This window comes from Sus scrofa, chromosome 1 (assembly GCF_054392235.1).
Source record: "Sus scrofa isolate SSC_HxYL_T2T_F1_AM1 chromosome 1, Sscrofa_HxYL_maternal_Yorkshire_Landrace_v2.0, whole genome shotgun sequence".
NCBI lineage: Eukaryota > Metazoa > Chordata > Mammalia > Artiodactyla > Suidae > Sus > Sus scrofa.
The window spans coordinates 105,386,254-105,408,954 of record NC_139383.1 but is presented as its reverse complement, the minus strand read 5'-3'; the positions used below and the strand labels follow the sequence as shown (position 1 = coordinate 105,408,954).

Below are 22,701 nucleotides of genomic sequence, written 5' to 3'. Positions count from 1 at the left end.
CTGCTCACCCTGCCTGGAGCCCTGGAAGTGTATTTCATTCTGCCCAGAATGAAGAGCAGGGTGAGGGGTACATTCCAGCAACAGAAATGATCTCACAGTGACCCACCCCTCCAGTTAATGACATCCCCCTCCACTAGCACTCATCCACACACTCATGCATGCTCACTCTCATATACTTCAAATTCTCATTGGTTCCCATTGATCACTATTGCCCTGATGTCATTGAAAGACCATCATCCTGGAATCAGAAGAGAAAACTCATCATCCTGAAGTTGAAAGAGATGAATCTGGTCCTTTTACATTAAGCCAATAGTTCTCAAAGTGTGGCTCTGGGACCAGCAGCACCAGCATCACCCAAGAGCTGGTTAGAGAGAGAAATTCTTAGAAGCCACTACAAACTTACTGAACCAGAATCTCTAGGGGTGGGGCCCAGTTATCTGTTTTAACAAAGGCCTCCAGGTAACTGTCATGCAGGCTCAAGCTCTCAGCTTTGGCTACACCTTGGAATCATCTAAGAAGTTTTAGACTATTGATGCCTCAGACCCACTCCAGAGATTCTGTTGTTGTTGATCTGGGTAAGGCCTGGATAGAAAATGGGAATCCTCTCATTTTCTCACTCTTTCTCCCTCCCTCCCTCTATATATCCCCCCCCCCCCACAACACACACACACACACATAAACAAAGGATAGGGAATTGAGGGAGGAGGAAGAATGTCTTCCACTGGGATATCTTCCAACAGGACCAACGATTTTTCCTGTCTTTCTCTCCTTCCCATTCACTTCTTCCTTCCTGTGTTCCACTCTAGAAGCCTGTTAGGACTGCTTCTATGGGTCTTACATGCACCATCTCTAGGCTGAATGCATGAAGGCTTATTAAATGGTTTAATCTGTGTGTGATATTATCAGGGACCATCTCAGAAAGCAGCCAACTTACAAACTTACATGTGGAAATGGCCCCAATGCAGAACATTGAAAATATTTATTGGGTTAAAAAAGTTTATCATAAACAGTGACATTTTAAAATAAAACACTTTACCTGAATCTAAAAGAGTTTATACACTTGAGCAATTTGATGCCCACATTTATCCACTTAAATATCCAAATTCTTACTAGTCAAACACTTTAGGAGTTCCTGTTGTGGCTTAGTGGGTTAAGAACCTAACTAGTATCCACGAGGATGTGGGTTCAATTCCTGGCCTTGCTCAGTGGGTTAAGGATCTGGCATTGCCACAAGCTCTCACAGACATGGCTCGGATCCTGCATTGTTGTGACTGTGACATAGGCTGGCAGCTACAGCTCCTATTCAGTCCCCTAGCCTGGGAACTTCCATATGCTGCAGGCTGTAAATAAAAATAAAGATTAAAAAAACCTTTACATCATTTCTTAATTTTAAACTTATATTTTATGTAACTCTAAAGAGATGAGGCAGAAGGAGAGGAAGTGACTTACCCGAGGTACTTGGCATGTACATGGCGATTATGAGTGTGAATCCAGATATCTTGCCTCAGAGTCTGTTATTTACATTTATTATTAACCATTTGTTATTTACATTTTGAACTTAAATAAAACTTAAAATATGCACGCAAAAAAAATTTGTTCGTAAAGTAACTCACCACTTTGTTACTCAACAGAACAGTTTTAAAATTTAAATTAATTGTTTTAGGATTCATTGCTTTTCCGTTTTCAGTAGATCTATTTTATAGAGCATATGAAGTACTATTTAAACTAAGAATGAAGCTCTACTAGCATTTCCGATATGTATGTTCTACCTGTGAGCCTTAATACCTACTCCCCGCAGACTGGGAGAGGGGAAGTGTGTGTGCCTCTGTGTGTATCTCTTTGTGCTTATAGCCATTGAGATCAACAGCAAGATCTAGAGTTATTGCCCTGGGCAGTGTCTGATCCTAGAGGATGGCTTTTTGGTGGGACACTAGGGCTGCCCCCAGAGCCCCTAAGGGCATGAGAAGGCAAGGTGGGAGAGTAGAGCATATAGATGCCGTTCCTGTGGGGTTGCCTTGTGGCCATATTATGGACATACACAGATTAGAGAACACACACACCCATCCTTTAAGGGTTCGTGAACCCAAGTTAAAGATTTTTCAAAGAGAAATACATCCCCTGGGCTGGTCAGTATCTCAGAGATCATCTCATCCCAACCCTTATTTCATCAACAAGGAGACCAAGGCCCAGAAAGGACAGAGAACTTGTCCAGGGCCACACAGCCAATGGGTGGGAGAAGTGGAATTCTGAAAGGGGAGGGGAGGCACATTCAGCTCCCAATCCCAATGTCTCTTTATTTTTATTATTATTAGAGTTGATTTACAATGTCAAGTTCTGTTGTGCAACAAAGTGACCCAATCACATGCATTTCCCTGTGCTATACAGTAGGATCCCATTGCCCATCCATTCCAAGTATAACAATTTGCATCCCCAAAACCCCCAAAATGCTCATCCACCCCAATTCCTTTTCTTCCCCCTTTGGCCCAGGAACCCAAGAGAAGTCTGCTCTTCTTGGCCATGATCTGTCTCTGTTTTTTGTTTGCTTGTTTGTTTGTTATTTTTAGGTAGGATCATCTGTTCCATATTTTAGAGTCCACAAATAAGTGATATCATATGGTATTTGTTTTTTTCTTTCTGGCTTACTTCATTTACTATGAGAGTCTCTAGATCCATCCATGTTGCTGCAAATAGCATTAGTTTGTCTTTTTATGGCTGAGTAATATTCCGTCTTCTTAATCCATTCATTTGTCAGTGGACATTTAGGTTGTTGCCATATCTTGGCTATTGTAAATAGTGTTGCAATGAACAGAGGGGTGCATGTATATTTTTCAGTGAAACTTTTGTCTGGATATATGCCCAGCAGAGGAATTGCTGGATCATATTGTAGCTCTATATTTAATTTCCTGAGGTACCTCCACACTGTTTTCCATAGTGGTTTTACCAATTTACATTCCCACCAACAGTGGAGGAGGGTACATTTTTCTCCACACCCTCTCCAGCATTTGTTATTGGTTGACTTAATGATGGCCATTTTGACTGGTATTAGGTGGTACCTAATTGTAGTTTTGATTTGCATTTCTCTAATAATTAATATTGAGCATTTTTTCATATGCCTGTTGGCCATCCATATGTCTTCTTCAGAGAAAAGTCTGTTTAGAAAATAAAATCATGGACTTGAAGAATAGACGTGGTTGCCTGGGGGGAGAGGGAGGGAGTGGGAGGGATCGGGAGCTTGGGGTTATTGGATACAACTTGTAATGAATTTACAAGGAGATCCTGCTGAGTAGCATCAAGAACTATGTCTAGATACTTATATTGCAACAGAACAAAGGGTGGGAAAAAATGTATACATGTAAGAGTAACTTGGTCACCATGCTATACAGTGGAAAAAAAATTAAAATAATAAAACAATAAAAAAAGAAAAGTCTGTTTAGTTCTTCTGCCCATTTTTTGATTGGTTTGTTTGTTTTTTTGTTGTTGTTTAGTTGTATGAGTTGTTTGTATATTTTGGCAATTAGGCCCTTGTCTGTAGCATTGTTGGCAAAGATTTTCTCCCATTCTGCAGGTTGTCTTTTCATTTTTTAAAATAGTTTCCTCTGCTGTGTAAAAGCTTTTGAGTTTGATTAAGTCCCATTGGTTTATTTGTGTTTTTATTGTCATTATTCCAGGAGGTGGGTCAAACAAGATATTGCTATGATTTATGTCAAAGAGCATTCTGCCTATGTTTTCCTCCAGTTTTATAGTGTCTGGCCTTATATTTAGGTCGTTTATCCATTTTGAGTTTATTTTTGCATATGGTATTGGATAGTGTTCTACTTTCATTCTTTTACATACTGCTTTCCAGTATTCCCAGAACCATTGATTGAAGAGGCTATCTTTCTTCCACTATATGTTCTGTCCTCCTTTGTCATAGATTAGTCGTCCATAGGTACTTGGGTTTATATTTGGGCTTTCTATCCTCTTCCATTGGTCTATATTTCTGTTTTTGTGCCAGTACCATATTGTTTTGATGACCATAGCTTTGTAGTATTGTCTGCAGTCAGGAGGCTTGATTCCTCCATTTTCATTTTTCTTTTTTAATATCGCTTTGCTATTTGGGGTCTCTTGTGTTCCACACAAATTTTAAAATATTCTGTTCTAGTTCTGTGAAGAATGTCTTTGGTAATTTGATAGGGATTGCACTGAATCTGTAGATTGCCTTGGGTAGTATAGTCATTTTGACAATATTGATTCTTCAAATCCAAGAGTATGATCTATCTTCCCATCTGTTTGTGTCGCCTTTGATTTCTTTCATCAACAGTTTATAGTTTCCAGAGTATAGGTAGGTTTATTCCTAGGTATTTAATTCATTTTGATGGGATTCATTTGTAAATGGGATGGTTTCTTTGATTTCTCTTTCTGATCTTTCATTATTAGTATAAATAAATGCAATTGATTTCTGTGTATTAATTTTGTAGCCTAAAATGTTGCCAAATTAATTGATGAGTTCTAACGGTTTTCTGCTTCTGTCTTAAGGGTTTTCTAAGTATACTATCATATCATCTGCAAACAGTAATAGTTTTACTTCTTCTTTTCCAATTTGGATTCCTTTTATTTCTTTTTTTTCCCTCTGATTACCATGGCTAGAATTTACAAAACTTTGTTGAATAATAGTGGTGAAAGTGGACATCCTTGTCTTGTTCCTGATGTTAGTGGGAACATTTTCAATTTTTCCCCATTGAGAATGATGTCAGCTGTGGGTTTTTCATATATGTTTTTTTATTATTTTGAGGTTGGTTCACTCTCTCCCCATTCTCTGTAGAGTTTTTATCAGAAACAGTGTTGAACTTTGTAAAAAGCCTTTTCTGCATCCTTTGAGATGATAATATGGTTTTTATTCTTCAGGTTGTTGATGTGGTGTATCACATTGATAGGTTTGTGGATATTGAAGAATCCTTGCATCCCTGGGATTAATCCTACTTGATCATGGTGTATCAATCCTTTTAATATGTACTTGGATTCAGATTGCTAGTATTTTGTTGTGGATTTTTGCATCTATGTTCATCAGTGATATTGGTCTGTAATTTTCTTTTTTTGTGGTATCTTTGTCTGATTTTTATATCAGGTTGATGGTGGCCTCATAGAATGAGCTTGGGAGTGTTCCTTGGCTATTTTTTTAAATATTTTTTTTATTTTCCCACTGTACAGCAAGGGGGTCAGGTTATCCTTACATGTATACATTACAATTACATTTTTCCCCCACCCTTTCTTCTGTTGCAACATTTGTATCTAGACAAAGTTCTCAATGTTATTCAGCAGGATCTCCTTGTAAATCTATTCTAAGTTGTGTCTGATAAGCCCAAGCTCCCGATCCCTCCCACTCCCTCCCCCTCCCATCAGGCAGCCACAAGTCTCTTCTCCAAGTCCATGATTTTCTTTTCTGAGGAGATGTTCATTTGTGCTGGATAGTAGATTCCAGTTATAAGTGATATCATATGGTATTTGTCTTTGTCTTTCTGGCTCATTTCACTTAGTATGAGATTCTCTAGTTCCATCCATATTGCTGCAAATGGCATTATGTCATTCTTTTTTATGGCTGAGTAGTATTCCATTGTGTATATACACCACATCTTCCGAATCCAATCATCTGTCGATGGACATTTGGGTTGTTTCCATGTCCTGGCTATTGTGAATAGTGCTGCAATGAACATGCGGGTGCACGTGTCTCTTTTAAGTAGAGCTTTGTCCGGATAGATGCCCCAGAGTGGGATTGTGGGGTCATATGGAAGTTCTATGTATAGATTTCTAAGGTATCTCCAAACTGTTCTCCATAGTGGCTGTACCAGTTTACATTCCCACCAACAGTGCAGGAGGGTTCCCGGCTATTTTTTTTTTTGAGAGAGTTTCAGAAGAATAGGCGTTAATTCTTCTCTGAATGTTTGATTGAATTCTCCTGTGTAGCCATTGAGTCCTGGCCTTTTTTTTTTTTTTTTTTTTGTAAGGTTTTTCATCACATATTCAATCTCAGTACTTGTGATTTGTGTGTTCATATTTTCAATTTCTTCCTGGTTCAGTCTTGGTAGGTTGTACCTTTGTAATAATCTGTCCATTTCTTCTAGGTTGTCCATTTTATTGGCTTATAGTTGCTTATAGTAGTCTTTTATTATCCCTTGTATTTCTGTGCAGTCAATTGTAATTTCTCCTTTTTTATTTCTAATTTTATTGATTTGAGCCTTCTCTCTTTTTTCTTGATGAGTCTGGCTAAAGATTTATCAATTTTGTTGATCTTTTCAGAGAACCAACTTTTGGTTTCATTGATCTTCTCTATTATTTTTGTCTCAGTTTCATTTATTTCTGCTCTGATCTTTATTTTTATTTCCTTCTGCTAATTTTGGGCTTTGTTCTTCTTTCTCTAATTGTTTTAGGTACAAGATTAGGCTGTTTATTTGAGCTTTTTCTTCTTTCTTGAGGTAAGACTGTATTGCTATAAACTTTCCTCTCAGAACTGCTTTTGCTGTGTCCCATAGGTTTTGGATTATTGTATCTTCATTGTCATTTGTCTCTAAGTATGTTTTGATTTCCTCTTTAATTTCTTCAATGATCCATTGGTTGTTCAATAGCATATTGTTTAGCTTCCAGGAGTTTGTGGGTTTTGCTGTTTTGTTTTTTGTTTTTTTCCTTATAGTTGACTTCTAGTCTCATAGCATTGTGGTTGGAGAAAACGCATGGGATCATTTCAACTTTTTAAAATTTACCAATATTTTATCTGTGGCCCAAAATGTGATCTATCCTGGAGAATGTTCCGTTTGCTTTTGAGAATAATGTATATTCTGTTGCTTTGGGATGGAATGTTCAATAAATATCAGTTAAATCTATATGGTCTAGAGTATTATTTTAAGGCCTGTGTTTCCTTGTTGATTCTCTGTATAGATGATCTGTCTCTTGATGTAAGTGAGGTGTTAAAGTCCCCTTCTATTATTGTATTGCTGTCGACTTCTACTTTTATGGCTGTCAGCAGTTGCCTTATATATTGAGGTGCTCCTATGTAAAGTGTATATATATTTACAATTGTTATTTCTTCTTCTTGGATTGATCCTTTAATTATTAGACAGTGTCCTTCTTTGTCTTTTGTGATTTTCTTTATTTTTTTCTTTTATTTTTTTGTCTTTTTCCTTTTTTTTTCTTGAGCTGCTCCCACACATATGGAGGTTCCCAGGCTAGGGGTCTAATCAGAGCTGTAGCCACTGGCTATGCCAGAGCCACAGCAACATGGGATCCAAGCCACATCTGTGACCCACACCACAGCTTATGGCAACGCTGGATCCTTAACCCACTGAGCAAGGCCAGGGATCAAACCTGCAACCTCATGATTCCTAGTTGGATTCGTTAACCACTGCACCACAATGGGAACTCCATTTTCTTTAAAGTCTATTTTGTCTGATATGAGTATTGCTACTCCTGGCTTTCCTTTATTTCCATTTGCATGTAATATCTTCTTCCATCCTCTCACTTTCAGTCTGTATGTGTTCTGAAGTGGGTCTCTTGTACACAGCATATATATGGGTCTTGTTTTTGTATTCATTCTGCCAGTTTGTATCTTTTGGTTGGAGCACTTAATCTATTTACATCCAGTGTAATTATGGATCAGTCTTCAGTGTCATGTTTGGATTGCATTTCTTTTTTATGTGTGTGTCTATTGTACTTATTTTGGTTCGCAGTTCTCTTATTTTAAAATGCATTTTCAATGTTCTGCATTTGTATTCTCCTCTTATCATGTCTGCTACCCAATGTCTCTTTCCACAGGGATATTTCCTGGTTGGCACCTGAGCTATGTCGACGTGAAGGACAACTCCCGAGATGAGACCTTCCACTTCCAATGTGACTGCTGGCTCTCCAAGAGTGTGGGTGATGGACAGACAGTCCGTGACTTTGCCTGTGCCAACAATGAGATCCATGATGAGCTGGAGGAGACCAGTACGTGGGGAAACTAGTCTCAGATTCAGCCTAGGATGAATATGCAGAATTAGCTCAGGGGGAAGGTATGAACAATGTTGGAAAATCTAAAGAAGGAACTCACAGCTTTCTGGAAGGGGACTCAGATGCCCACTGAAGGAGGTAATATTGGAGATATGCGTAAGTAAACACTCGAAATGTTGCTTGGTGAACATGGAACTGCATGGTGCTGGTGCCACCTCATGGGCTCAAGTCACAGGGACTGATTGCGTAGTAGGAAAACCCATAGGGGACCAGTTCACCCTGCCTTGAGGGCTAGACTGAGTAGTTCGATGTGATGATCCCTCTAATTTATTATTATTTTTTGTTATGGACTCTCTTCAACTGATGTCTCTGGCAGTAGCTGCCAAATCAAACCTTCCTGGAACCAGAATGAGCGGAAGGGCCAGGCTATCCACCAACCCTTTGATTCCTTCCTCAGGGGATGTTTAAAAAGGAAGAGTAATTTGTCCCTAAGGTGGATGTCATCAAGGACGAGGGATGTGTTTTTTTTTCTTTTCTTTTCTTTTCTTTCTTTTTTTTTTTAGGGTATCACCTGCAGCATATGGAAGTTTACAGGCTAGGGGTTAAAATTGCAGCTGTAGCTACCAGCCTACACCACAGCCACAGCAACTCGGGGTCTGAGTGGGATCTGTGATCTACACCACAGCTCACAGCAATGCCAGATCCTTAACCCACCAAGCAAGGCCAGTGATCAAACCCACATCCTCATGGATAGTAGTCAGATTTGTTTCTGTTGAGCCATGATGGGAACTCCCAGGAGGTGTTTCTTTAATACAGATGCCAGTATCTAGGTACAACATATTTGAAGAAAGCTTATCAAAAGCAGGGCCTGATATAAGAAAGGATTTTCCAACCTTAGTTATTAAGGCAACACTAGCTGCAGTACGATATAAATTCTCAAATCTCAATGACTTAGTACTACCATTTTTTTTCTCAGTCATATAGTAAACAGTCTGGTGTGGCTGTTTGTCAAGAAGCCTTCTACACCTGATTCAAGGACCCAAGCTCTTCTCATCATCTGCCATTTTCAACATGAGGCTCCCACATTTCTTACAGAGGAAAGAGAGAGCATAGAGAAGGCACACTCTCCTATCTTTTTAACACATTAACTCACACTCTGTTAGAGCAAGAAAGGGCTGAGGGGTTTGGAGCTGAAGTGAATAGAGGCAGGGAGTCTGGAGCACTGAGGCTTCAAGTATGTTTATTGACCAGCAAATGGCCAGGAGCTGAGAGAAGGTTCAGGTTCTCTGGCATTAGGGGGGTGGTAGGTTTCATGGGGCCTTGTGGCTGCAGTAACCAGTGTCAGGGTTAGCACCAGGCTACATGAGAGGGGTAGGAGGAGAGGAGGCGAAAGTTCCAAGATAAAGTCATGGGAAGGGCAGAAAGAAAGGGTGAGAATGTTCCAATACAGGGCTTGGATTGAAGATTAACAAAGCCAAAATGTAGGGCAGTCAACATTCCGGAACCATCGGTCCTTGGAAAGATAAGGGGGTTGGTGGTTTGTGAGGCTTAATCTGGCTCTGAGACTGTTAGTCATTTGGCTCCACTTAGATGTAAAGGCACCTGGGAAATGTAGTGCCTGGCTGGATTGCCCCTCCCAGGTAAGCACTGTCCACCATGGAAGCGAAGCATAGATCTTTGGTGGAAAGCTACTCAGCCTTCTCCATCGTGCTATCCAAACTACCCAAAGATGGACTTAGCTACTTCAAGAGGTTGTGACCACTGATAGGAGCATTCAAACAAGGACCAACTGCTCATCTGGAAGCTTTAATGCATGGGGCTGCCCTAATTCAGAGGGTGAACTCCAGCTTCTGTAATTTCATTTACTGGGGAGTTACTGGGTACCACGTCTTATTTTAGGTGCTATGAGTGATGCACACTTCTCTGTGATCTCTAGTTTATTTGTATTGACCTTTGCACATGTGTTGGTCTCTCTGCACAGCTGTAAGCTCCTAAAGGTCAAGGACAAAATCGCTTATGTTTGTGGACTTCTGTATCTCTGTAAGCCTTTGGAACTTAGTAGGTGCACAATTAGTGCTCAGCAAATGGAAGAAGAGGCAGTCAGTGCTTTTCTTTGGAGCCTCACAAACTCATTAGAGGGAGAAGCTTAAGCCCCTTACGCAAGTGCTAACATGAGCAGTGGAGTTTCCTTGGGTCACTGGCATTTAGGGGAGGAGAGATTCATGAGGCTTTAAGCATAACCATGGAGGTTTCCTTCACAGATTTCCTGCCAAACACCTGCTAGGACCTGCAAGATTTGGGTTGGCAGGGAAATGGCAGAGGGGAAGCAGTACTTGTGCTGATTCTATAAGGATGTGTGTGGGCCAGAGATGGGAGCCCAGGAAATGGCCTGGGTCAGTCTGTCTTTACCAGGAGCATGCAGAGCACAGAGTGGTACCCTCAAGTCTGCCCAGAAGGGGACAGACTGTAACACCCGTGTCCTCAGATGAAGGCTTATCCTAGGGGAGCCAGGGACGCAACTGGAGCCAAACATTCCAACCCTCAGCTACCTTTCTTTAAAGCCCCCAGCAAATACTTGTCGAGTACCTACTAAGTGCCACGGCCTATTCTGAGTTCTAGGGATGCCCCAATGACAAAAACGGAGACCCTGCCCTTGTGACAATTACATTCTGTGTCTGTGAGCCAAGGGACACCTCTGGGCACTCAGCTTGTGAGAATAAAGACCCTTACATACTTGAACAGGGTTTGGCATGTGTGAAAGCATTCCACACATCCCCTGCTCTCGCCAGGTCCTCGCCATCCCAGTCCCTCCCCAGGGGCTAAATGGAGGCAGATTCACCCCCCTATAGCATAGGTAAGGAAAACAAAACTCCAGAAAGGTGAAGTGACACACATAGGGCCTAGCCATTGCTAGGAGGGCTCTTGAGACCTTATTCCTAGATGTGGACTTATCATACCACTTCAGGCTCCCTCTTCCTTACTGGACCTGGCCGGCATTCCAGACTGATCAATTGCCCCACCTTGTTGAGCCTTCTATTTCCTGCCTTTACCTCCAACTCTTGTTAGCAATTCCAGAAGCTCTCCCTATCCTCTGCAAGCATCTGCCTCTGCAGATGATTCCAACATTCAGGCAAAGCTGAAAGCCACTGGCAATCTTCAAATAATATTATTTTCTGGAGTTCCCATTGTGGCTCAGTGGTAACAAATCTGACTAGTATCCAGAGGATACAGGTTCCATCCCTGGCCTCACTCAATGGGTTAAGGATCTGGCATTGCCGTGAGCTGTGGTGTAGGTCGCAGACGCGGCTTTGTTCTGGCATTGCTGTGGCTGTGGCATAGGCTGGCAGCTACAGCTCCGATTAGACCCCTAGCATGGGAACCTCCATATGCCATGGGTGAGGCCCTAAAAAGACAATAATAATAATAATAATGTCTTGGTCTCATCCCAGAGATTCTGTTGTAATCGGTCCAGGCTAAGTCATGTGCTCATTCGCATGTACACAGCACACCCACATACAGACTCACCCTCATGCACACACACACACACATGCACACCTGGGAGGACAGAAATCTCCCTCTCTCTCTGGGACATCCTCCAGCAGGACCAGTGCCTCCCTTTTCACAGCCCTCCGCCTTCCTATCCATCCCCACCTGAAGCCTTTTAGGGCTGCTTAGTCTGCCTTATCTGCAACATTTCCAGCACAAATACAGACCAGCTTGATGGCCAGCTCCCCAGAGGAGGAGTCACTCTTCCACCAGGCAGTGCTGTTTAAAAAAAAATAATCTTTATGGTCTTATTTCAGTTTTTTGTTCAGTTGGTTTTTTGCAGCTCTGTTAAAACAAGCATCTTTATATTTATGTTCTTGTTTTGGCTTTTTGTTTGTTTGGTTGGTTAATTGATTGGTTGGTTGGTTGATTGGTTGGTTTTTTTGGGCTGTACCTGTGGCATGTGGAAGTTCCCTGGCCAGGGATCAAATTTGCTCCACAGCAGTAACTCAGGCTGCTGCAGTGACAATGCTAGACACTTAACCGGCTGCACCACAGAGGAATTCCCATATTTATGTTCTTTTTTTTTTTCCTGTTTTCTTTTTAGGGCCGCACCTGTGGCATATGGAGGTTCCAAGGCTAGTGGTTGAATCAGTGCTATAGCTGCCAGCCTACTCCACAGCCACAGCAACACCAGATCCGAGCCACGTCTGCAACCTATACCACAGCTCATGGCAACACCAAATCCTTAACCCACCGAGCGAGGCCAGGGATCAAACCCACAACCTCATGGTTCCTAGTTGGATTCGTTTCTGCTGTGCCACGACGGGAACGCCCCCATAGTTATGTTCTTGAAGTTTCTATCCTTTGGCAGTTCCCATGGGGTCAAACACAAAATTTCAGAAGTCGTCATGAGTCTTGACTGTACATGCCTGAGGCCCAGCCCTAAGCTGGCTCCAGCAAAAAGGGAGCGTATTGGTTTGCAGAACTTGGAAGGTCCAAGTAGAGTGGGCTGAGACTTGGCTATCTCCAGAGATGCCAATGATTTTAATATGTCTTTGTCTCCCTTTGCCTCTCAACAGCTTCTTTCTCTATGTTGTGGGAAGATGGCCATCCCCAACCCCACAGCCTTCTCAACAGCCTGTGAGAGGGAAGAGAATGTCTCCCAGGATTAATTCTGCCTGTCCAGGCCTGGGACTCTCAGCCTATGCAGAAGGAGATCCCCAGAGCCAAGAACAGTCCTAACAATGTGAGGTGGGAAAGGTGATGTGGAGCAGTAAGTTCCAGATGCCAACCAGATGCCCAGGGGCCCTCTAGCACTCCTCTGCCTCACAGGGCCCTGCCATCCTGACCTCAAGGCAACACCTGTCTGTTCAGGAGATGCTCCAGCGATGGGATGTTGGCTCCTCTTGGTACATCCTAAGTGGCTTGTTCATCACCCTCTGCAGATTCCATGCCCTGCATACAGGCAAGATGTTGAGAGGAGCCAGCTCTGCTCTCTCCTGTCTTGCCACCTGAACAACATCCATGCCCCTGAACCCACAGTAGCTCTGCTGATGGTCCTACTTTCTCTAGCCGGCTCATTCCCTGAGGATGTGGCACAGGGTGAGCCTCTCACTGGCCCAGCCTGGGCTGGGCTTCTGCCTGCCCCGCTCTGTCAGGTCCCTGGTTCTCCCCTGTCCTTTCCTCCCAGCAGCTATAAACAAAGCTGAGTCATGCCTTGCACATTTTTATCAAGTCATTGATGAAATGACTTTGATCGAAAGACCATTGATGCAACCAGACACCTTTGTTTTTAATCTGCCTCCTTGTCCTCGCTTTTACACCTTCCTTCTTTACCTTCTCCTCAGGGTCATGAGAGACTTGGATTTGGTCCAGTTATGATCCACACACTCCATTTCTTGCATCTCTGCCTTGAGTTAACCGTAGGGAGCAAATGGGTTCCTAGCGCTCCCCACCTCCTCTCCTGGGCATTGACAAAACCTTTCCTCTACAGTGCCCAGGATCTACTTTGAACCCATGGATGTCTGGTTTGCAGAGGTACCTTGGCTGGGAAAGCAGAATGGCCATGGGAGCACCCCCTCCCTGGCATAGCTTTGGGCACCCCCATGGCTCAGCCATTTCACATCCCTGGGATGCAATCTTTCTGGCCTGCAGAGCCTTGCTCTTCTTCCTGGGCTTGTCCTCTCTGTGGATCTTGTCCCCTCCTGTGAGCTCTTTGCCCAGATTCGTTCTCCCCATGGCCTGGGAGAAGTCACAGAGGCAATGTTGAGAGACCAGGATGGACATTACATTGAGCTGTAGGCACCACCATCCCTCCTGTCTTTGTCACGTCTCTGAGGTAAAAACACAGAAATAGAACTATCCCTTTGGATCCAGAATCCCAAATCTTCGGTGATTCACTTACTGCTCTAGGCATAGGGGACCCTCAGGCAAACTTTGTGTCCTCCTGCGTGCAACCTCTAGCCCAGCCCTGTCCCAGGGGAGCAGGGCTGGATCATGGAGATTTCAAGCCCCTCTCTTATGCTCCTCAGTAACTTTGCTTAGGCTCCTCTCTCCTCCTTGAGCACCCCTCTTTGTTTTCTGCTGATTATAATCATGATTCTTCTTCAAGGCCAAGCTCATTTGCCACCTTCTTCCTAAAGCTTCCTGTCATTAGTCCAATCATTCATTTATTCACTTAACAAATACTTATTGAACGTTTTTGTGCCAGACACTGTCCTGGGCACTTGGGATGTATCAGTGAGCACAACAAAGACCCCTGTCCTCATTCGGGTGGGAGAGGGAAATACAATAAACAATAAAATGATAGGTCAACTGCTTAGCTTGTTAGAAGGTACTAGGCGATAAGGACAAGAGAAGATAATACTCATAGAGCACAGTAGGGCAGGCAGAAGAGCAAGGAATATCAGGCTACAGTAGGTGGGAAGGAGGTGAGGGATTGAGCCAAGTTATCATGTGTGGGGGTGGGAAGAGAAAAGGGTCGCCCTGCAGGCAGAGTGCTAAGGCAAGAGGGTGCCTAGTGCTCCTGGAACACCAAAGAGGGTGCGGGCCAATTGAGAGTGAGCAAGAGAGAAAAGTACTGGAAGGTGAGGTCAGAGGGGTCATGGAAACTAGCTTTATCCTCTCTCCCATGGTACCCTTTTGATAGGTTATTCTGTCCTAGGAGCAGTCAGGGGCTAGAGATGAAGTCTAGCGTCTCCCAGAGTCTAGCCCAGTCCTGACACTTGGCACCCACTTAACAAAGTTTGGATGAAAGGAAGTGGGGGAGGGAAGCTATGATGCTGAATGTGACACAGGGGTGAAAACTAAGACAGGGCAGGAGTGAGACTGCTTGCTAGAGAAAGTGTGAGGCTCTCCTAGAGTCGTGCTTGCCTGCGTATTCCCTTCCTGATTCTGTAGCTGGACCCAGCCTCCCTTCCCTTCTTTTTGCATAGATCTCTGCTTTCCATCTCAGACTCCTCCGTCCCTAAGATCCAGACCCCAGCATCTCTCTGAAAATTCACCTCCATCTCCTGGTTCTTAGAGGCAGGGCATGTGCTTCTTCACTCCCAGCAGCTCCCATGTTCACCCAGCAAAAAGGTTTCTACTGCACATAACCTGGAGACACTGCTATAGCCCCCAAGTAGAGGCAGGTTCTATTTATAGTGCCTCAATTATAGCAATTTTAACCGGCCCCACACACACCTCAGGCTGTAGCCTAAGATCAGATGTAGGACCAGGAAGAAGTTGCCAGTTGGCTGCCCTAAGAGCGGGCGCTGCTCCCCTGAGCTGACCCTCTCCCACCTTCTCCCCCACAGCCTACGAGATCGTCATAGAAACTGGCAATGGAGGTGAAACCAGGGAGAACGTCTGGCTCATCCTGGAGGGCAGGAAAAACCGATCCAAGGAGTTTCTGGTGGAAAATTCTTCTAGACAGCGGGCCTTTAGGAAGTAAGAAGACGGGTACCCACTGGGGAATAGTGATGGGTGACATGGGTAAGAGAGGGACCCCAAGAAGGAACTCTTTTAGTGGGGCCATGAGTATACAGATGGGCCTAATGAGCAAGAACTTGTTGAGAACCCACTGTGTACCAACCCCATTCTCGCTCCTAAGGATGAAACCAGGAGATTTAGAAAAGGAAAGGGAGGGGACTGTCATTTAAAAGAGAACCCTGGAGTTCCCGTCTTGGCGCAGCCGAAACGAATCAAACTAGGAACCATAAGGTTGAGGGTTTGATCCCTGGCCTCGCTCAGTGGGTTAAGGATCCGGCATTGCCATGAGCTGTGGTGTAGGTCACAGACACCGCTTGGATCTGGCATTGCTGTGGCTGTGGTGTAGGCCGACAGCTATAGCTCCGATTAGACCCCTAGTCTGGGAACCTCCATATGCCGCACGTGCGGCCCTAAAAAGATAAAAGACCAAAAAAAATTAAAATAAAATAAAATAAAAGAGAGCCCTCTTCAAGAGCCTAGAACCTAATTATGCCAACTACTAGAAAGAAAGGATAATTATTTAATATGATGGAAGTGCTAATTACCACTGCAATGGCAATCATGGAATAACACAGAACTGTTTCAAACCAACACGTTGTATATCTTAAATTTATACAATGGTGTATGTTGAATGTGTTTCAATTTTTAAGAAGTTAATGGAAAACGACCACAAGGAATTCCCGTTGTTTGTGGCTCAGTGGTAACGAATCCGACTAGCATCCATGAGGACAGGGGTTCAATCCTTGTCCTCACTCCATGGGTTGAGGATCTGGTGTTGCCATGAGTTGGTGAGCTGTGGTGTAGGTTGCAGACCAGGCTTGGATCTCACATTGCTATGGCTATGGCTGTGGCTTAGGCCAGCAGCTGCAGCTCCAAGTCCACCCCTAGCCTGGAAACTTCCATATGCCACAGTCGTAGCCCTAAAGACACACACACACACAAACTACCACAAAAAAATCAATCAATTAATTAAAGCAAGCCCTCTACAAGGCCAGGAACTACAATGATGTTATCCCGAGTCCATGCAGATGAGTAGCTCACAGTTGAACTGAAAAGGAAGATATTTACCCATAAACACGAAAAAGGATCATGTAAGTCAGCAGAGAATTCTATTCTAGTTAAAACGAGGGAGGGCAGAGAGAGCCTTTAAGACGCTTCATAAGAAAACCAAAACTGGGTCTCAAGGAGCGGTGCCTCTGCTCAGCACCCTTGGCCAGCCAAAGCCTGAGAATCTCACCTCCTCCTGTACATTGGCACCGCCTCTGAACCACTCAGGTGCCACTGCATCCCCGCTCCCATCACAACTGCTTACACAGCGTCTCCCCCTCCCATCCACTGTACCTTCTGTTCAAACTCCCTCTGTGTGGGATGGTCCGTGCTGACTTACCACTGCAGATGGCCCCACCCCGCTACTTAAAAAAAAAAAACAATTATTGGAATATAGTTGACTTACAAAGATATGTTAATTTCAGGCATACAGCAAAGTAAATCAGTTATACATACAAATATACCATTCCTTTTCAGATTCTTTTCCCATATAGGTTATTACACAGTATTGAGTAAATTTACTGTGCTATGCAGTAGGTCCTTGTTATTCATCTGTTTTATATATAGTAGTGTGTATATGTCAATCTCAACCTCCTAATATATCCCTCCTCATTTCCCCTTTGGTAACCATAAATTTGGTTTTGAAATCTTTAAGTCTGTTTCTGTTTTATAAGTTCTACTGTATCATTTCTATTAGATTCCATATATTAGTGATCTCATATGATATTTGTCTTTGTCTGACTTACTTCATTTGGTGTGATAATATCTTTGTCCATGGTTTTTTATGGCTGAGTAATATTCCACCTTGATTCTTTTCTTTTTCTTTTGCTTTTTAGGGCTACACCTGCAGCATATGGAGGTTGGAAACCTATAAGGCTAAGGGTTGAATAGGAGCTGTAGCCGCCAGCCTATGCCACAGTCACAGCAACACCAGATCCAAGCTGCATCTGTGACCTACACCATAGCTCACAGCAACACCAGATCCTTAACCCATTGAGTGAGGCCAGGGATCAAGCCTGCCTCCTCATGAATATTTTACCATCAGGTTCTTTACCTCTGAGCCAAACGGGAATTTCTGGTTGTGATTGTCTTGATCCAAAACTGGACTGAATCCCTCGATCAATGGAGGCCTGACCTCAGGTCTTGCTTGCCATTCTATCCCTAGTCCTCAGACCAGTGCTTAGAATACAGTAGGCACTCAATAAATGCTTACTTCCTTCAGTGGGCACAGGCGGCTCTCACTGGTCATACTTTTGTGTCTTGCAGGGGGACCACAGACACATTTGAGTTTGACAGCATCTACCTCGGGGACATTGCCTCCCTCTGCGTGGGCCACCTCGCCAGGGAGGACCGATTCATCCCCAAGAGAGAGCTGGTCTGGCATGTCAAGACCATCACCATCACCGAGATGGAGTACGGCAACGTGTATGTCTGGGCCCCACCCCTATCCCCAGGAAAGGCCCGCCCTCATAATTGAAGGGGCCAGACCACCAGCAAGATAGTGGGAGAGGGGTGGTCCAGGGAGATGTCCCCTAAAGGCTGAAGTCACAGCACTCAGGAGGCATAGGAGGCAGGAAGGGAAGAGGCGGTTGCACTGGTTCTCAAGCTTTCTGAACCAGAGGCAAGGTGGTAGACCAGATGATCTTGGGTGCTCCCGCCTTTTAAAAATCCAGGCTTCTTTGGAAGGACGCTGAACCCGTCAGATGATGCCAGGCAGCTGAGGCATTCCTTCCTTTCCCCTCCCATCACTGTATAAGGACAAAGAAATACAGCTTTGAAGCCTGCTGCTCCACAGTCAGAGTGAAAGCCCACCGCACGTGTGGGCAGAGTAGGGGCCTGAGACCAGCCATAATCCCATGGCCCACAGGCAAGAAGGCCCCCAATAAGGAGCTTTGCATTTCCTCCACCAGGGCCTTCTGGGGACTCGGGCATTTCTGGAGGATTAAGGGTTTTAGTTACCTGGGTAACAGTTCACAGCCATCAGTTTTTCTAATTAAAACCACTTGGTAACCATGTTGGAAGCCAGAAAGAGCCCTGAGGCTCTGGAAGGCAGGAAAGACCCTGAGAAGAAGCCAGAAGAGAAGGAAGGGGAAGCCAAGGGCAGTGTGTTCATGGGGGAGGGTGGACCCCAGGAGCAAGTGACACTGCTGGGACTCCCCCAGAACTGCTGCTGGCCCCTTCCAAGCCCCTTCATGCCCACTCTGGGCTGGCTCTGCTCCTGGCAAGGCCTTTCACAAGAATTGCACCAGAGTTCCCGTGGTGGTGCAGCAGAAACGAATCCAACTAGGAACCATGAGGTTGCAGCTTCGATCCCTGGCCTCACTCAGTGGGTTGAAGATCTGGCATTGTCATGAGCTGTGGTGTTGGTCACAGACACTGCTCGGATCTGGCGTTGCTGTGGCTCTGGCTTAGGCTGGCAGCTATAGCTCTGATTAGACCCCTAGCCTAGGAACCTCCATATGCCACAGGTGCGACCCTCAATAGACAAAGGACAAAATAAATAAATAAATAAATAAAAAACAAACAAAAAAATAAAACAATGAAATATGTACCAGAAGACTTGGGGCAATTCCAAGGAAGTATTGTTGAGGTAGAAAAGTGAGAAAAGTGAGATATGGGAAAGCATGTATTATGCAATGCCATTTTGTAAAGGGAACATTGGCATCCCACATGTGTCTGTGTCTCTGGGGGTCTGTGCAGGGTTGGGTGAAATGGAGGCACGTTGCATCATCCACAACTGGTACCTGGGTTATTTGAGGTGAGGGCAGGATGCAGAAGGGGAAAAGAGGGAGTAAAGGAGATAGAGCCAAGCAAAAAGGAAAGGGAAAAAGTGCATTTAGAAAAACATGCCTATGATCCCATGACTTGTGTATTTATATAGAATTATGTATATTAGTGAGCATTTGCATAAAGACATACATTTTAAGTAAATGTTTAAGCAAAGAATGCAATTATGTTGCCTCTAAGAAAATGTGGTAAGTAACAATCCAAGTTTATCAAGTGATAAGTTGGGGGAAGAGAGCTCTCAAGATGGAATAAGGATTTCCTGTGAAGTGTCTTTGAATGGCTGTTCTTCAGGTGGCCAGGCAGGCTGGTTCTGGGCCCCAGCTCTGGGTCACCTTGGGAAGCGACTTCCCTTCTCCAAGCCTTTGTTTCTCTCTCTGTGAAATGGGAGGATGAAGTCTACAACTCAGGGTTGTCATGGGAGTCAATGAGATGCAGGAATGCAAAATCAAGGCATGTAGTGAGCATGCGGAAACCAAATAAATTCTTTTTGCTGCCATGGATTTTCAACTAACCATTGATTTTGTACCACTGGGCACACCTTTTTAAGGTGGCATTCCTGAAGTCATTAGCCAGTGCCAGGAATATTTTCAAAGCTGTGAAAATATTAGCAGTTTGGATGGGGGAAAAAAACAGAGCAGTTGTTCAGTCCAAACTTCTAGCATTGCCTGTGGGAAAAATCAAGGTCAGTGGGGATGTGACTTGCCCAAGGTTACACAGGTGGTAGGTGGCAGGGCCAGGGTAGACCCAGACCCCTTTGTGCCTTATGTAGTGTGTTCCCACCAGGTCCTCTGACTTCTTCCTTGGTATTCATCGGACTCAATGTCATTACCAAAAGCTAACATTGGGAGTGGGGGTAGAAAAGGGACTTTTTGGTCCAAGACCATTTCTCTTGGCCTTGGACTTGCTTCTGCTGGTAGAAGTTTTTTCAGAAGAGGACTTTCTCTTACCCCTTTGTACTGTGTTGTCCATGAGCACATGCATGTGTGTGTGGGGGGGGGGGGGACACACACACTCATAAAGTCAGCCAAGTGCAAGGGATTTGGGAGCATACATTTTCTAATCACATTTCTTCTTGGCTTTGCCTGGGATTGTCATTCTGGATCCCATTGCTCCTCTGCAGGTGATAACCAGGTAAAAACATTCATCAGTCACTTTGAAAAAGCAGGAGGATCAGCCTATTTGCCATGGAGTGAGCTTAGAGCAGGGCAGGTAACGGGTCAGAAAGGCAAATTCTGGGAGGAAGGTCAGATCATGTGAGAGGTCTTGCAGGCCTTTGTAAGATGGTGATTTTTATTTATTGTGGGAGGCCAGTGGAGGGGTCTGAGTGGAAGAATGACATTCTTGGGCTAACATCTCCACAGGATCACTTGGATGCTGTGAAGAGAAGTCACGGTAGGTATCAAGAAGCAGGGAGATCACTTAGGAGGCTGACACATTTCAGGTAGAGGCCGGTGTTGACTGGACCAGAGAGACAGCAGGGCAGATGGTGAGGTAGTGTGTACTTTTTTAAGGAGGGCTGACTCTGGGTCTGTTTTAAAGATGGGATCAATGGGAGTTGCCAGTGCATGGATATGGAGTGTGAGGGGAAAATAAAAGGACAATCAAGGAGCAACTAAAAAGAGATGTCACTCACTATCGATTTCCACATAAACGAGACCCATCCTCATATTTTAATGCAGATGTTTCCTATCCTAATATCCGGTCACCTGGGGGAGGAATCACTTTCAGAGCACCAGGGTCCTGGGGGAGGGGGTGGGGCTTGGCTGCTGCACACTAAGCTCCGCCCCCCGTCCTGCCCTCTTCCACCCAGGTACTTCTTTAACTGCGACTGCCTCATCCCCCTCAAGAGGAAGCGGAAGTACTTCAAGGTTTTCGAGGTCACCAAGACGACAGAGAGCTTTGCCAGCAAGGTCCAAAGCCTGGTACCAGTCAAGTACGAGGTCATTGTGACGACGGGCTATGAGCCGGGGGCGGGCACCGACGCCAACGTCTTTGTGACCATCTTTGGGGCCAATGGTGACACGGGCAAGCGGGAGCTGAAGCAGAAGATGCGCAACCTATTTGAGCGGGGCAGCACCGACCGCTTCTTCCTGGAGACGCTGGAGCTGGGCGAGCTGCGCAAGGTGCGGCTGGAGCACGATAGCAGTGGATACTGCTCGGGCTGGCTGGTGGACAAGGTGGAGGTCACCAACACCAGCACCGGGGTGGCCACCATCTTCACCTGCGGCAGGTGGCTGGACAAGAAGCGCGGCGACGGGCTCACCTGGAGAGACCTCTTCCCTTCTGTCTGAGGGCCAGAGGCCCCCTTCGCTCTCCCACCACTTTGTCTCAACCACACTTGCCATCTCAGTCCATCCTCGAAAGCCTCCTGGAGCTGGGATGGGGCTGGGGCCCCAGGGCTCCATCCATAGCCCTTTAGAGGCCACTGTGGGCACACACCTGTGTGGTCCTGCCCTGTCCCACACCTCCTGGATCTACAGGAATCCACCAACATGTGCATAATTCGTGGCTGCACAAAAATAACTTTTTGCATTTTCTCTTTCCATAACAGTGGTGACTAGGCTGAGACTTGCTGCCAGGCATGGATGGGAAATTGGGGCTTCACCCAGGGGATAGAAGTGGGGAAGAAGAGGCCATCAAGATGATGTATTTTAAGCAAAAACTAATTAACACTTTTTTCCCAAAAAAGCTGGGCTAATTAAATTATTACCAACCACACTCGGCAAAGAACTCATCTTGGCATCTGCTCACTTAGAAATGCATCCTTTTTCCCAGTTTCAATAACTCCTGGTGGCAGAGGGAGAAAAACATCAAGAGGAAGAGTTTCAGCTGTGGGGGGAACTTAGGAGTCTGTGAAAAGGTACATGATTCTTTCCATCACTTTACAAAGAACACATTGCCAAGTGCCCCCCCCCCGCCAGCTGCCCCAGCCAGAAATAACAAAGTTCAGACCCAGAGACCTGAGCAGGTGTTGGGGTGTGGTGGGGCAGGGGGTAGGGGGGCAGTGGTGAGGGGCAGGAGAAGGTGCCTGGAACAGCTAGTCCCTGCTGCACCCCATCTGGGAGGTGAGGAGGGCATTGGTGTTGTTTAGCACGTGTCACCTGTGGCTTGCTGTGGGCAATGTGGATTGAGAGCCGAGAAGCAGTGAGAACAAAATGAAGATGTGTTCTCTGCCCTCAAGGGGGATATGACACTGATGGAGAAGCAGCAGGAGAACCACACATTCATGGGTATGTTAGCGCATGCACACGCACGCGCACACACACAAACACTCCCTGATCAAAGATCGTAAAGGAGTGGGCCCTGCACAGCAAGAGTGCAGCAGATAGCACCCGACTTCTGATTTTCCTGCAGAGGCTGGAGCAAGACTCAGTGAGAAGGTATGTCAAGCCTGGAAGTCTTCCTGTAGGAGGCACCCAGTACCAGGGTTTCTGCTGAGCCTTCTAGCAC

The 22,701-nt window shown here is 45.0% G+C and overlaps 1 protein-coding gene across 1 annotated transcript in view; it reads left to right on the top strand.

Moving 5' to 3' along the window:
- The window catches only part of LOXHD1 (lipoxygenase homology PLAT domains 1), a 196,111-nt gene extending 174,142 nt beyond the window's left edge, over positions 1-21,969 (top strand). The window contains exons 38-41 of the mRNA XM_084964969.1: positions 7,783-7,953; positions 15,243-15,375; positions 17,731-17,889; positions 21,062-21,969. Coding sequence (XP_084821095.1) covers positions 7,783-7,953; positions 15,243-15,375; positions 17,731-17,889; positions 21,062-21,542 — 944 coding nt within the window. The 3' untranslated portion in view covers positions 21,543-21,969. The remainder of the gene's footprint in view (positions 1-7,782; positions 7,954-15,242; positions 15,376-17,730; positions 17,890-21,061) is intronic.
- Positions 21,970-22,701: the final 732 nt, after the last annotated feature.